The 12,491-nt window shown below is 40.8% G+C and overlaps 2 protein-coding genes across 2 annotated transcripts; one reads left to right on the top strand and one right to left on the bottom strand.

Annotated features, from left to right (window-relative positions):
• The first annotated feature begins 208 nt into the window (after positions 1-208).
• Positions 209-2,499, top strand: dlx2a (distal-less homeobox 2a). Its single transcript, XM_031858602.1, has 3 exons — positions 209-691; positions 1,145-1,329; positions 1,464-2,499. The coding sequence occupies exons 1-3, from the start codon at positions 382-384 to the stop codon at positions 1,785-1,787; spliced, it is 819 nt and encodes a 272-aa protein (XP_031714462.1). The 5' UTR covers positions 209-381; the 3' UTR covers positions 1,788-2,499.
• A 4,513-nt stretch (positions 2,500-7,012) lies between these two features.
• On the bottom strand, positions 7,013-9,550 carry dlx1a (distal-less homeobox 1a). Its single transcript, XM_031858603.1, has 3 exons — positions 9,108-9,550; positions 8,627-8,826; positions 7,013-8,215 (listed from the first exon to the last, which is right to left on the bottom strand). Exons 1-3 carry the CDS (start codon positions 9,415-9,417, stop codon positions 7,964-7,966), a joined length of 762 nt encoding a protein of 253 aa, XP_031714463.1. The 5' UTR covers positions 9,418-9,550; the 3' UTR covers positions 7,013-7,963.
• Between the last annotated feature and the right edge of the window lie 2,941 nt (positions 9,551-12,491).

The raw sequence follows: 12,491 nt of genomic DNA, 5'->3' as shown, positions 1-12,491 counted from the left end.
CACTGACTCTTTTGAGATGCTTTGAGAGAAAACTCTCTGCAGACAACCGGACCAGACAGACCTGAGCAAATAATGGAGGGTGGACGCGGTGGGGAGTAGTCAGGCGTGCAGCCTTTACTCATTGGCTGCCTCAGACACAGTAGCTCTCCCTCTCTCATAAATGTGCTCCCACCACCGACCGTAGCAGATAATCACAGGCCACTGTGAGAGGGACACACCTTCCGCTGATTTTTGCCGCAGTTTACACGGGGATGCGTTTCGATTCACGAAAAGGTGTCATCAGTCCAAGATTTGAGTCGTGTTTTCAGCTTGCAGTTTTCGCAATTTTGTGATTTTTTTTTTCGCGCATAGGTTACGAGGCTGCTCCGCTCCAACTCGAAGATGACTGGGGTTTTTGAGAACTTAAATACTGATATGCATTCGAACCAGATTACCTCAAGCAATTTCCACAGTTTGCATAAATCGCAGGAGTCCCCGACTCTGCCAGTGTCCACGGCGACGGACAGCAGCTACTACAACAACCAACAGCCTGGCCACGGCTCTCCATTTGGCCAACTCGGCTACCAGTACCACGGCAACGCCACCAGCACTGTGCCATATAACGCAAAGTCGTACGACCTTGGTTTCAACTCATCTTATGGTGCATACAGCTCCTACGGCTCCAACTCCTCTCCTCCTCCAGTCGATACAGGTAAAGAAGCTATTTTTATTTATTTAGTTTAAATAATATTTTAATTAATTTCATGCTTTTGTTTGAGACCAAACTTCTAAACGTGCTTATGAACTGTATGAAGAGCACGTTGAATCATAAATAACACATAATGGACAAGACAATTGGCCTACTATGTGTTCAGAAATGATTAAGACACAGACAACTTTTCAGATGCGCACAAAACACCGATAGTGAATTTTCAATTAATGTAGGCTTTTTGTTAAACACAAATCTTAAGCAACCTTTCCCTACCTCTGATTTGTTTTTCATTATAATATACAAATCTGATTTAAAAAAATAATAATTATTAGGTGTACACATAACTGCTAAACACAAACTGATGGTCGTGCAAAAATGATTAATAGTTCTATACAACTGGAAAAAAAATATTCTTCATGCATAACTTGAAATGTTTTTTGAATATTCCCTCAGAAAAAGAAGAGCGCGAGCCAGAAATCCGGATGGTTAATGGAAAACCAAAGAAGGTCAGGAAACCTCGAACCATTTATTCCAGCTTCCAACTGGCTGCACTTCAACGGAGGTTTCAAAAGACGCAGTATTTGGCTCTACCAGAACGAGCCGAGCTGGCAGCATCGATGGGCCTGACGCAAACACAGGTGGGTGCATCAAAGACATTATATTCTGTCAACTGTCCTCTCTCAGGTCTGATCTGTGATGGATTAAAACGCTCGAGGGATTTGAGCCGGAAAATAACGATTAATCAATTTTACGCTTGCCATTTGTTTCTCAGATCAAAATCTGGTTCCAAAACCGCCGCTCAAAATTCAAGAAGTTGTGGAAAAGTGGAGAACTCATCCCAGAGCAACACATTGCTTCCAGTGAATCTCCCCCTTGCGTGTCTCCACCAATTACTGCCTGGGACTTTCCACAGACTCAAAGAATGAACAGTGTCAATTCCAGTTTACCTCAGAGCTGCAGCCCTCCCAACACGTCTGCGCCTTCATCGTTTTTGGCAAACTACTCCTGGTACTCCACCACGAACTCAATGCATCTGCAGCCACCTCTGATCCAGCACCACCACAACTCCGCCATAAGCGCTGGAACGATATTCTGAAAAACAAATACAAAAAAGCAAAGGGTTTAAATCGGACAATACTGGTGAATAGAATGACAAAAATGCCATTACCTTCATTTTACAGACCTCGTGTGTGCGCGCCATGCGAACGTTACAGAAAAGTTAAGGGAGCCAGACAGGCTCATGGACCTTGTCAGTTTTTGCGCTAGGAAATGGTAGTCGCAGATTTCTACAGTTATTTTTGTATTTATTTATTTTGTTTATGTCGAGGGATGAGTGAACCACTATTACCCAAAGCAATCGCAGCCTGGGCGCAAGCCTACTTTTACGCGGGCGTCACTTTTTCTGCCATATGCGCAAAAACAAAACCTTCATCGCAGGACAACCTGTCACAAATGTAGCACAAGTTAACTGTATGGTGCCTTTTTCAATATGACCTCATTTTGTTGTGCGATAAAACAGTGTACCTTTATCCATTCCTTATGTCAAGTTGATTTATATATAGGCCTGGGGGGGATAAGTGAATCCATGTTTGTAAATATTTTACCACAGCTTTTTGACAGCCCGTGTTGCTTTGACTCTTTTCATTAGGCTATTGGTGCAAATCCATTAACCACCTTGAGCTACTGATTGTCCTACCCTCTGATTTAGGCTACTTGTATCACACTTAATTGTATTTTTGTCTTATTTATTTTAGCAATGTTCTATATATTACCAGACGTTATTTAAATAAAAATGTTTTCTGTGAATATGCATCCCTCCTTTTCTTTCCACAAATGTTTTCTGTGCACATGCATTTCTCCTATTTCCCCCTTGACAGTCATTTATGGATAACTGGGGAGAATTTGTGTCGTCTTATTCGTTTTGCAATGAGACTAATACTGCATAGGGACTGTTTTCATTTTAAAATAATATTATTCTAGCCGGCTTTATTTTACAGCACTGTAGGCTAGGTATTAAAGCGTACACCAACGCTTGCATAATGTTCTCACATCAAATGGCTTTATTTCAGAAAATGATAATGTTGCTTAATATTACACATTTTACTTTGGGAAACTCTTAACATCTTAAATGGAGCCGGGCTGCAGCAAACATGTTATTGTGATTTATTTAAACTACCTGTAGTTTGCTTGCAATATACTAGCCGATAAACGCACACCTGTAGCGAACACAATCAATTGCCTTATTGCGCTTACCTCTGGTTGTGTTGCTGACAACCATCTTAGCTTCGCTGTAAATTAGTTGGATTTTAAGCGATTTCTTAAGTGATACTAGGTTGTTTTAATACGCTACAAGAGCGTATACGTGCTATCAAAAGCGAGGGCAAGCGTGAGACGATTCCTCGGCTGTCTATTTTACCCGGTTCAGTCCGCACATGATTAGCGTTAGCCGAACCGGAGCTCGTTCAGGCAGGCAGGGGGCCCGGGGCGCAGCCTCAGCAGAGGGGGGAGGGGGGGGGGCAACACAACAACACGCCTTGGCATGCGAGATGGGAAGATGAGGGTGGGTATGAATGAGTACAAGCTCCTCAGACTCTGTGGAGTCAGTGAATCGCTTTCCAGACGTTTTATGAACTCAGCCTAACAAGAGGAACTAGTTCCAAGACAGCCTGGAGCTACAACATCATGGAAACATTTCTCACAAGTAGGCCAACGTTAAAGCCTCTGATCTCTCTGAAGACGAGCACATTGACCTACATTATTTATGTGGCTCACAGGGCCCGTATAGGCACACGTCCAAAAACTACATGTATTGCTGCCAGTAAAGTCTGTTGTATTTGAGCTATTTTGACTCCGATGGATAGATATATGAGGGGGGGAGGGGGGGTATTATTAATACACAGTCCCATCACTTAGTTCTCATTCATGATCATCACTGTCTTACCCACACTCATCCCTTCAAACAAGCACGGGCCATCAAGTGGGATCGTTTCCTTGTAGCCTACATAATTAGGACTGTAGCTTGTCAGCGGTTGCTAGATCTCTATGATGGAGCTGACAGGATCATATCCCAGGCATGCAGCAGGTCTGCTGTGCGCCAAAACATTACATCGACATATACATAGGCCTGGATATACCTTTGAGTGGACATTTGCAGATTTAATTTGTCTATACTGTTACTCAGAGACTATAAGTGAATAGGCCCTCGTGATAACTGGACTGAAATATTACTAGCTGGTTTTCACTTATGAGTGATTACTTAGTTACGACAGCTGTGAAGTTATCAGCACAGTGAACAATACTGTTTATCGATTTCGTCCATTATAAAAAATAAAATAATGATGATTGAATATTGTGGATGTTTTATGTTGCCCCATGTGACTTCCTTCATTAATTAGAGCTACTGTGGTTTATAGGCCCACTTCTGCATTTCTCCAGCTAACTTGTAAATGCCATAGGCTACCCCCTATCCTAATTTATACCCTGATCTGCAATTTCAATCACATTTGCTCTGGTTTGAGCATTGGCTTTCAAATATGAAAGCCTGCAATTACTATATAATTCTTCGCAATTTTAGATGTCCTAATATGGGGTGTTATTTTTTACACAAGACAATTTCCCGCTATTTCAAGCATCAAAATTGTCAAAGTTGAATGTACATAATAAATGGGGATATCAATGCATACTTTTTAGTCTAACATCTTGACTCAACGATAATTATATCCGTGTGAAGCCTACGCAGATTTAGCCTGAATTGCATGGTAACTGCTGCTTTAAATAACAAAAAAAATACTCATAATTTACCCCAAAGATTACCAAGATCTCGAGTGCACAATGTCATCAGCGTAATGAGGAGTAAACATTTATGCTAATAATCTACATTTTTTCTCCCAACAGCTATAAAGAGGGGAAATAAAGCAGACATTTTCAGTCATATTCTGAACTCTGCTGCTATAGCTTAGACCAACACATGGGACACATTTTGTGGGATTTATTCGCTTATCTTGTATCTGCTGCAGGATGCTGCTGCTCATCTTCCTCCATGCAGCTTTCTGCGAGAGCTTGCCTCTTCATTTCAAGCAGAGAGGTGTGTATTAAATGTTTGTATCTTAAATATTCATTGAAAGTATAGAAAAAACAGGAAACAGGCTTGAATTTTGCTGATTTTTCATGGTATCAAACTATTTCTATGACTGGTTGGTTCATTGTGAGTAAAATCTTAGGCTGGATATGTTTTTTTATTTTTTTTAAGTCTTCAGTGTGCTCATTTTGTGTGGACAAAAAGTCCTATAGCAAAGAAAGCTGTCGAGAGGATGTAAGGAAGGGGAGACACACAAGTTGTTTTTTAATCTAGTCGCTGCTCTCATTACTCTTACATTGTGCTTTGCTAATTTTGAGGCCTCTTCGCATTGAAAACTCTGTGACGTACACCTGCAAGCAATTTGCCAGCCTTACACATAAGCTAAGTCTAAGGGAACAGTGACGAAATGGCAGCTCACCTATTTCGCTTCTTTCTATTTGCAGCAGCACATTTCTTTCAGAGCACTATCTCTTTTGTCAACGCAGAAAGATCCTCCGTGCGAAAAAAAAATGCTCATAATTACCTCAGAGATGGGGAAACTGCATTAGAATAAATAAGGGCGAAATTACTGTAATTATGCTGGGTTTGATGGGCCCAGCTCGTATAATCAAGAGGAGAATACAGCGAAATAACGCTGACCCTCTTGATGCAGCTGCGCCTTTCTGGGGCTAGGTATAGGCAGAATTATGTTCACTGCAGCAGCAGCAGCACAATTCATACTCTTTCTTAATGGTATGGAAATGTGGGCCTATTCTCCTTCTGTGGGCAAAGGACTGTATATGTCCTGAGTTTTTTTTATTAAAATAACAATAGAGACAGGTCGAAAGGGATGTTAAGGAGTGGATAATATAAACTAGGCCAAAGCTGATTTCTTTTTAGTCTTTCTGAAGCTGAATGTTTTTCGAATGTGATGGTTGCTGTATCAAGACTGCACCAGCATTTATAAAATAATAATACTAAAAATAATCCATCATGATGGTCTGATTTGTCCTTTTAGCAATGAATAAATGAGACAAATGAGAAGAGAAGTAAGTTATTGGTTATGATGTGAGGTATATAGGCTGGACCGTGTAAAAGCTGTTTAGCAGACCTCACAGATTGCATAAAATCTGCCATTACAATTGCAAAACATGTGTATATTCATAGAGACATTGAAGCTGGATGAGAGCGAGTTGGCTACAAGTCGTGCATCTGAATGTCTTTGTTTCATTCTTTGTTTCTTTGCAGGAAAAACATTAACATTTCCGATGCATTGTTTGAATTGTTTTCCCGAATTTTTCGCCCTATTAGAACAATTTTTCAGTTTTGTTGTTTTTTCACCTATTTTCTTCATTATTATTGTTGCATGTAAGCGTTCGGTACGATATTTGAACGGACAGGTTATTCCACTCTCTTTCTTTTGGCATTTAAAAAAAACAACATGAATAAACTTGAAGCACAAAACACATATTTAAAATTCATATTCAACCAAAAAAAGGCGTACTTCAAGTTCGTGAAACTAGAGTTAATGAATAAAGTGTGAAGTTGAAACAAGAAGGCCTTTGAACTTTTCACTTTCACTGATCTCCATCTGATCCGCCCTGTGTCCCGCGTGCTCATCCAGTCTTTTGCAGCAGCACCTGCCTCTTGCGCGATTATTCACTTAACACACACAATTGATCTCTCCCTTTCATGGCACAAAATGGGGATTGTCGGAAGACAAATTGTAAGAAGATTATCTTTAAGAAAAGCTGAAAAGAAATAAGCGACGTTAAATGAATCCAGGTCTCCCGCACCGCGACGGTTAAATCCCCCAAAAATGCAGCTCATATCGGCCAAATGATTCCCAGTGGTTCTTGCCTTTTTAGCTGATGTTCTTTTTTTGTAGAGGCCAAGTACAAATTATTTACATAGCCCGTTTTATAGATTCTTAGATATTTGTTAGATTCAACGCCAGATTTATAGAATTATTAGGTCACCCCAGATGTTTGACAACATCTGCAACCAGTGAGCAGCAGCAGCAGGAGCCCAGGCGAAATGCTAAACACGACCATAAATCTAAACGATGAGCCTTTTGCAGCTCACACGGTGTCTGCTACAATAACCAACATGATACTGCTTTGTGTCAGCTCACATTAAACCTGCACCATGCTGAAGCCTTTCTTTTCACATGAGATGAGGATGGAGGAGTGAAGGGGGGTTCAATCAGACACCTTTCTTGACATAATTTAAATCATTATTTTACTGCTTTTGAACCTTTGCACATTATGTACGTAAACTTCAGAAACAGATAAATAAATTAAAGTGATCAATACAAAACTAAATATGTTCTATGTTGACTAAACACATCTCGACGAATACAGAAAGCCTAAAACCCTGTTTCACAGCGTATCCAGTATACAGCACAAAACAAGTCTGAAAGTGATATACAAAATACAGTAACAAATGAGCTGCTCACCCTCAGAATATTTTTTTTTGTAAAGCAGCAAATTGTTAGGCCTTTTACATTTTTCACATAACATCGGGGCACGGCATAGAAAAGCTTTGCTTGCGTTAGTGCAGCATTAACAACACAGTGTTGTAATTTCAAAACACACTTACAAAATGAACACAGACTGACCTCAACAGAAAAACTAGTCTGAATAATTTAACTTAAATAACAAACACATAAACAACATAGTAGCGAGTTGAGGCTTTGCACAATATGCCCTGGGGGTTGAGTGTGCTGAAAGTATAATGGTGGAATGTATTAATTATCATTATTTGGTAAAAGAATGAACCTTTAACTGTTACTGAATACAGATTGATTTCAGGTCATCATCACTTTGGGCCCAAGATCTGGTGTAAACAAACACGTGTTTTCTTACAAACAGAATAACTCACACAAGTATAATTTAAAAAAAAAGAAGAAGAAGAAAAGAAACTGCCACAAAAGTGATAAACAGCAGCTAAAAAAAAGATCCATTGGTCTACGATTTCCGCTGACTGTCACAGACTTGCTGCCCTTGGGCGCTTTGCGTGCCTTTTCAGCCTCTTAGCTTCCTGCTTCTTCTAGCTGCTTGCCGTCATCCGGTATGAAGAGGCCACTGTGGCGGCATGCGACAGCAAACTCCCGGGTTGTTGTTGTTGTTGTGTTATCAGTGCTGGGCCGCGCTGAGGCCCCTTCACCATCGTGATACACGAGCCGTGGCAGAGTCGAGGGCTGAGGTCCCTGTTCACATGAGCTGTGACTGTTGCATAGACTCTTGGTGTGCGGTTGGATACCATGAGGTGTAGCTGGGAATGTAAGATCCGGTTGTCCCCACCGAAGTCTTCACGGTGGTCGGCGAGCTCCAGACAGGTGCCACCGAGGGTGAACCGCTAGACAGTCCGCGGCCGGTGGCTAAAGCGGCGGCGTCAATTGTTCCCCCACCTTGCTTCATCAGTTTCTTGAATTTAGAGCGCTTATTTTGAAACCAAATCTTCACCTGGAGAGACAAAGGAGATTATTAGAAAATGTACTGTTGTAAAAGGATTTGGCACTTTTACGCACGCAACAGGTTTACTTGTACAAAGTCAAGAGCAAAATATTTTTTTAATAGGCCTATATCAATCCTGCCCTTGATTATAAAAGGCTATTACTGTATTAAGATGTCATTGAAATTAACACATGAGTGACAGGAAACAGAATTAACCCATAACTTGGTGTCAAACAATATTTCATTGTTTGATGAATGGTTTTCATTCATAATAATAATAATAATAATTGCAATAATAACAATAAAAAATAAGGCCTGTTGTGGGGGGAAAGCATTCTAAAAGGTGTAAAAAATAAAAAATAAAGGCTAACGGTGCTGTTGCAGAGTGGAGCTAGTCTTGAGTGTGTTTCATGGACTTGCCTGTGTCTGAGTGAGACCCATCGACGCTGCAAGCTCAGCTCTCTCCGGTAACGCCAAATATTGAGTTTGTTGAAATCTCCTGTTTAGAGTTTGAAGTTGTAAACTGGAATAGATAGTCCTTGGTTTTCTAATCTTTTTCCCTTTACCGTTGAATCGAACCTCTCCGCCTTCGACCACTGTGTTTTTCTCTGCTTCTGGCGCTGAGGGAGAGACGGAGAAGAGAACAAGAATGAGGAGGCAGTTGTATAGCCAACAGTGCTGCGCAGCTTTGAATACTCGCTGCAAGTTTTACAGGCTGTACTTTAGGTATAATTACCCTTAATTGCATACATTGTTTATAGCGTTACGCAATAAATAATTACCAAGCCTAATTCCAACATCTGGGTCGTCTTTTCGCTGCAGCCAGGACTGTATACAGATGAAAGCCGTGCCAACATAGAAAGTTCATATTTAGGATCCAAAGATGCTGCTGCACACTTACCTGTCTCCTCTAGCCGTGTCTGTGTGAGCGCCGAGCTGTTTTGGTAGGTCTGTACTGTGCTGAGATATGGACTGGTGGAATGGCTGCCGACAGAGTTTACGTATGGATAACCCAAAGATCTGGGGAACGACGAGGCTGGACTGTAGCTGTCGTGCTGGGTATGACCTGCAGAATGTAAACAGTGCATTGGATAGTGTCCGTGAGACATGGAGGAAGGCGACATTTGTTGACTCGGGGATCCAAACTCCATGAAAACGGTTTTTCCTGAGGCAGGGCTATTAAGACTTTCTGGAATCGTAGTCATTGTCATCTCTTCTGACGGTTCCCCTTGTCTTGCTTTTGTTGTTTTCCTTCTATGATCTCAGTGAAGGATGGGTCCCAATTTAAGCCGAACTGATTTTTTCTGTTTCCATTCATAAGAAAATGTAGTTTGTGCCTGTGAAAAGTCCTAGGTATGATGCTGTGGACCAAGACAAACTCGCTCAAAGGTTTGAATCTCGGACTCATGAATATTCATCAAAGACTGTCGCTGATTGGTCCACTCTCTCCAAGAGGGAAGCCGATTGGCGACGCTGGGGCTGGGTCCGAAGAAGCCGATAAAGTCAAGGAAAACCACAAACATCTAAGACACCCCTTGACATGTCAAGATTCGCCATCATTATTTTTGTTAGTATTATTATTTAGAAATCGTGAAATAAATAATAATAATAATCAATTGTTTACTAATATTGCATACCATAAAGTGCACCTGATCCACGTTTGTCTCAGCGCTATCCAAATTTGTAATATTTAATAAAATACCGTACATCGGAGCAGCACTGGATAATACGGTACAATCAGGTTTGTTAATAAAATAAAAGTGATCATCGTTTATTAATGTTAAATAATAATTTCCAGTCTCGTTAAAGCTACTCTCTGTTTGATTAAATCTTTTTAGATTAAAGCTCTATCTGGAGGAAGGTGTATTAGCATAACACTAGTGTTCAATTTTCATAAGTAGGCTTGTAATTGGTCATGTATTTAACACTTAGGTCTCAGTTACATCTGGCTGCACGGGACGATAAAACAGTTCTGCATTGATGTCAAATTAGGTTTATTGGCTCGCGTTGTTTAACGCCTGAAAACATACAACGACATCAATGCCTACAAAATAGCCCATAACAATTTCTGAACAACAGAAATTGTCTAAGTCCATTTTAAACAGATTTGAAAAGGCAACTGTTTTAATTATGGCTTTCTTTCATAACAATATATATAGCCTAACCGTGAGAAATTGTTTGTTGTATTATGTTTCTTCTCACCGAGCTAAATTGTGTTGTAATGAATGCACGCAGGCCTATTTTCTTATCACATTTAAATGCTTTCCAAACGACTTTACGCACCTTCTATCGCAATCAATTAATGGTCACAGTTTTGTTAAATCCTGACACGTTTGATTAGCATGAATCTAAGCGAGGATGGGGGGTGCGGCCAGCCTCCCACAGCCTAACAAAGAATAATTATCCATGGTCATTTGATTTAATTGAACTGACGACTGACAGAAGACATTTCTTCTTGAGCTGCAGGTTTAGACCTCCACAACTCAATAGCTCACATGGAACAGGGTCACTGCTGCAGCTGTAGAGTTTAACCAGGCTATATTCAAAAAATAAGATATTCATTTCAATCAGCAGCTGAAAGCAACTTACTTTGAAAATCACGTGATGGAAAAGAAGCAGATAAATCCACGCCATTCTGGGTCAAAGAGCCTCCGCAGGACGCACTTGGTGAAAGAAGAAGAAAAAGAATAAAGTATCCAGCAGTTCTTCATTTCATTAGGATTCATTTGCAGCCTGCTGCTCTTGTTCTGGTGTCTGTGCAGAGCAGAAACACAGCCTGGCTGCTCCATCCAGCAGTCCCTCCATCTCCACCTGAATAACAAATTAAAGGCAGTTAAATTCCGTCACAGTGATTATCAGTGTAATTGCATAATCGAACTCAGAACAGAACTAGCAAGTTGTAAAACGTGTTACCAAAATGCAGGCGCTGGCATCATGGACACGTGCGCCACAGTGTACCAGGCGGCTGCGGGTGCCTGAATTTAAAGATATCTGTGCAATATTATAAGCTGGCCTTGTCCCCTAAAATAGGCCAATTTGAAGTGATTTCTCTGGAATTACTTTCGAAAAATGCTTCAAGATTTCCTCCATCAACAACGACAATGATAATGGTAGTACAACCAATAATTATCATCTTCCAGAACAGAGGACTGATTTTTATGGGTACTTGGTGGGTGCGACTGATAACTGTCATTATTTTTCCCACGATTATAGTATCTGCAAATTGACACGCGGCTGTGAGCAAACCATTAACAGAATAGAGGTAGAATTTGCAGAACATGGTAAAATAACTCAACGAGTATACTAATAATAGCAATAATAATGACAGGCTTTTTGTTGAAGTCAATGAAATTTAGGGCTGAGCAGAGTCACAGAATGTATGCTGCATATATCATAGTTTTGCAAAATATCACATGAATTAAGCAAGTGTTTATTCGCAGGCAACCTAAATGATCAACTATGTATGCGAGCCATTTTCTCAAGCCATCCTCATTGTCATTAGGATGAGCAGACGGGTGATAATATTACCACTTTAATTTATAATTTGACTCCTCTGCTCGCGGCAGGAGGGCAGCGCAGGCCACAGCGGTCCGTCCTGCAGCGTGGCAGCATGGGCTTGCAACTAGCCGCACTAAAAATAAAGTCCTCCATGCATGGATGGAGCGCAGAGGCAGGACTCATTAGGAGTGAGTAGCTCTGTGGCTGAGGGTGTTTTAACACCTGCTGCTCTTCACCTGAGGGTTAGTGCAGAGGTGGAGATATAGAGAGAGGAGGGGTGCGGAGGGGTAAACGGGCCAAGATGTCACAGACTTCATTTCAGTCCGGTGATCGAAAGCCCTCCTCAACTGCCATGCCAACCCACATTTTCACAGCCACCAAATATTATCCCGACCGCGGTGCATTGGTAAACTGTGTATCCATGCTGTGTGAAAGCACAGCTCCGCGGGCACCCTGCAGACTCTGCATGTGAGCAGTGATTAATTATTGTCAATGGAGGTGCATGGAGTTTTTTGTTGTTGTTATTGTTGTTGTTTCCCTTCATTATAGAGGAGACGAAATGCAGGTGTATATGTTTTTATTTGAAGCATTTATGTCAGTTCTTTTCCAGCTTTAGGTTTCTGGTGACATTTGATCATTTCTGGTGATTTTCCGTCTGCAAATAAAAAAAAGAAAAGGTTTACATTTCAATAATTTCCCTCAACTTGTATAAGGTATCTCTTAGATGCATGTACTCAACATCAAGATGCATAAATGTAACTATCTCAAATATACTAATTCATAGTAA

The sequence above is a fragment of the Anarrhichthys ocellatus genome, unplaced genomic scaffold, assembly GCF_004355925.1.
Source record: "Anarrhichthys ocellatus isolate YVR2014 unplaced genomic scaffold, GSC_Weel_1.0 scaffold20, whole genome shotgun sequence".
Taxonomy (NCBI): Eukaryota; Metazoa; Chordata; class Actinopteri; order Perciformes; family Anarhichadidae; genus Anarrhichthys; species Anarrhichthys ocellatus.
Note: the sequence above shows the minus strand (reverse complement) of the source record. Positions and strands in the feature narration are given on the sequence as shown.

Coding starts and splice junctions, on each gene's coding strand:
- dlx2a (XM_031858602.1), top strand. CDS start 382: ATGACTGGGGTTTTTGAGAACTTAAATACTGATATGCATTCGAACCAG. Junction 692..1,144: donor TCCTCCTCCAGTCGATACAG/GTAAAGAAGCTA, acceptor ATATTCCCTCAG/AAAAAGAAGAGCGCGAGCCA. Junction 1,330..1,463: donor TGGGCCTGACGCAAACACAG/GTGGGTGCATCA, acceptor TTTGTTTCTCAG/ATCAAAATCTGGTTCCAAAA.
- dlx1a (XM_031858603.1), bottom strand. CDS start 9,417: ATGACAATGACTACGATTCCAGAAAGTCTTAATAGCCCTGCCTCAGGA. Junction 8,827..9,107: donor GACACGGCTAGAGGAGACAG/GTAAGTGTGCAG, acceptor TCTCTCCCTCAG/CGCCAGAAGCAGAGAAAAAC. Junction 8,216..8,626: donor TGGGTCTCACTCAGACACAG/GCAAGTCCATGA, acceptor TTGTCTCTCCAG/GTGAAGATTTGGTTTCAAAA.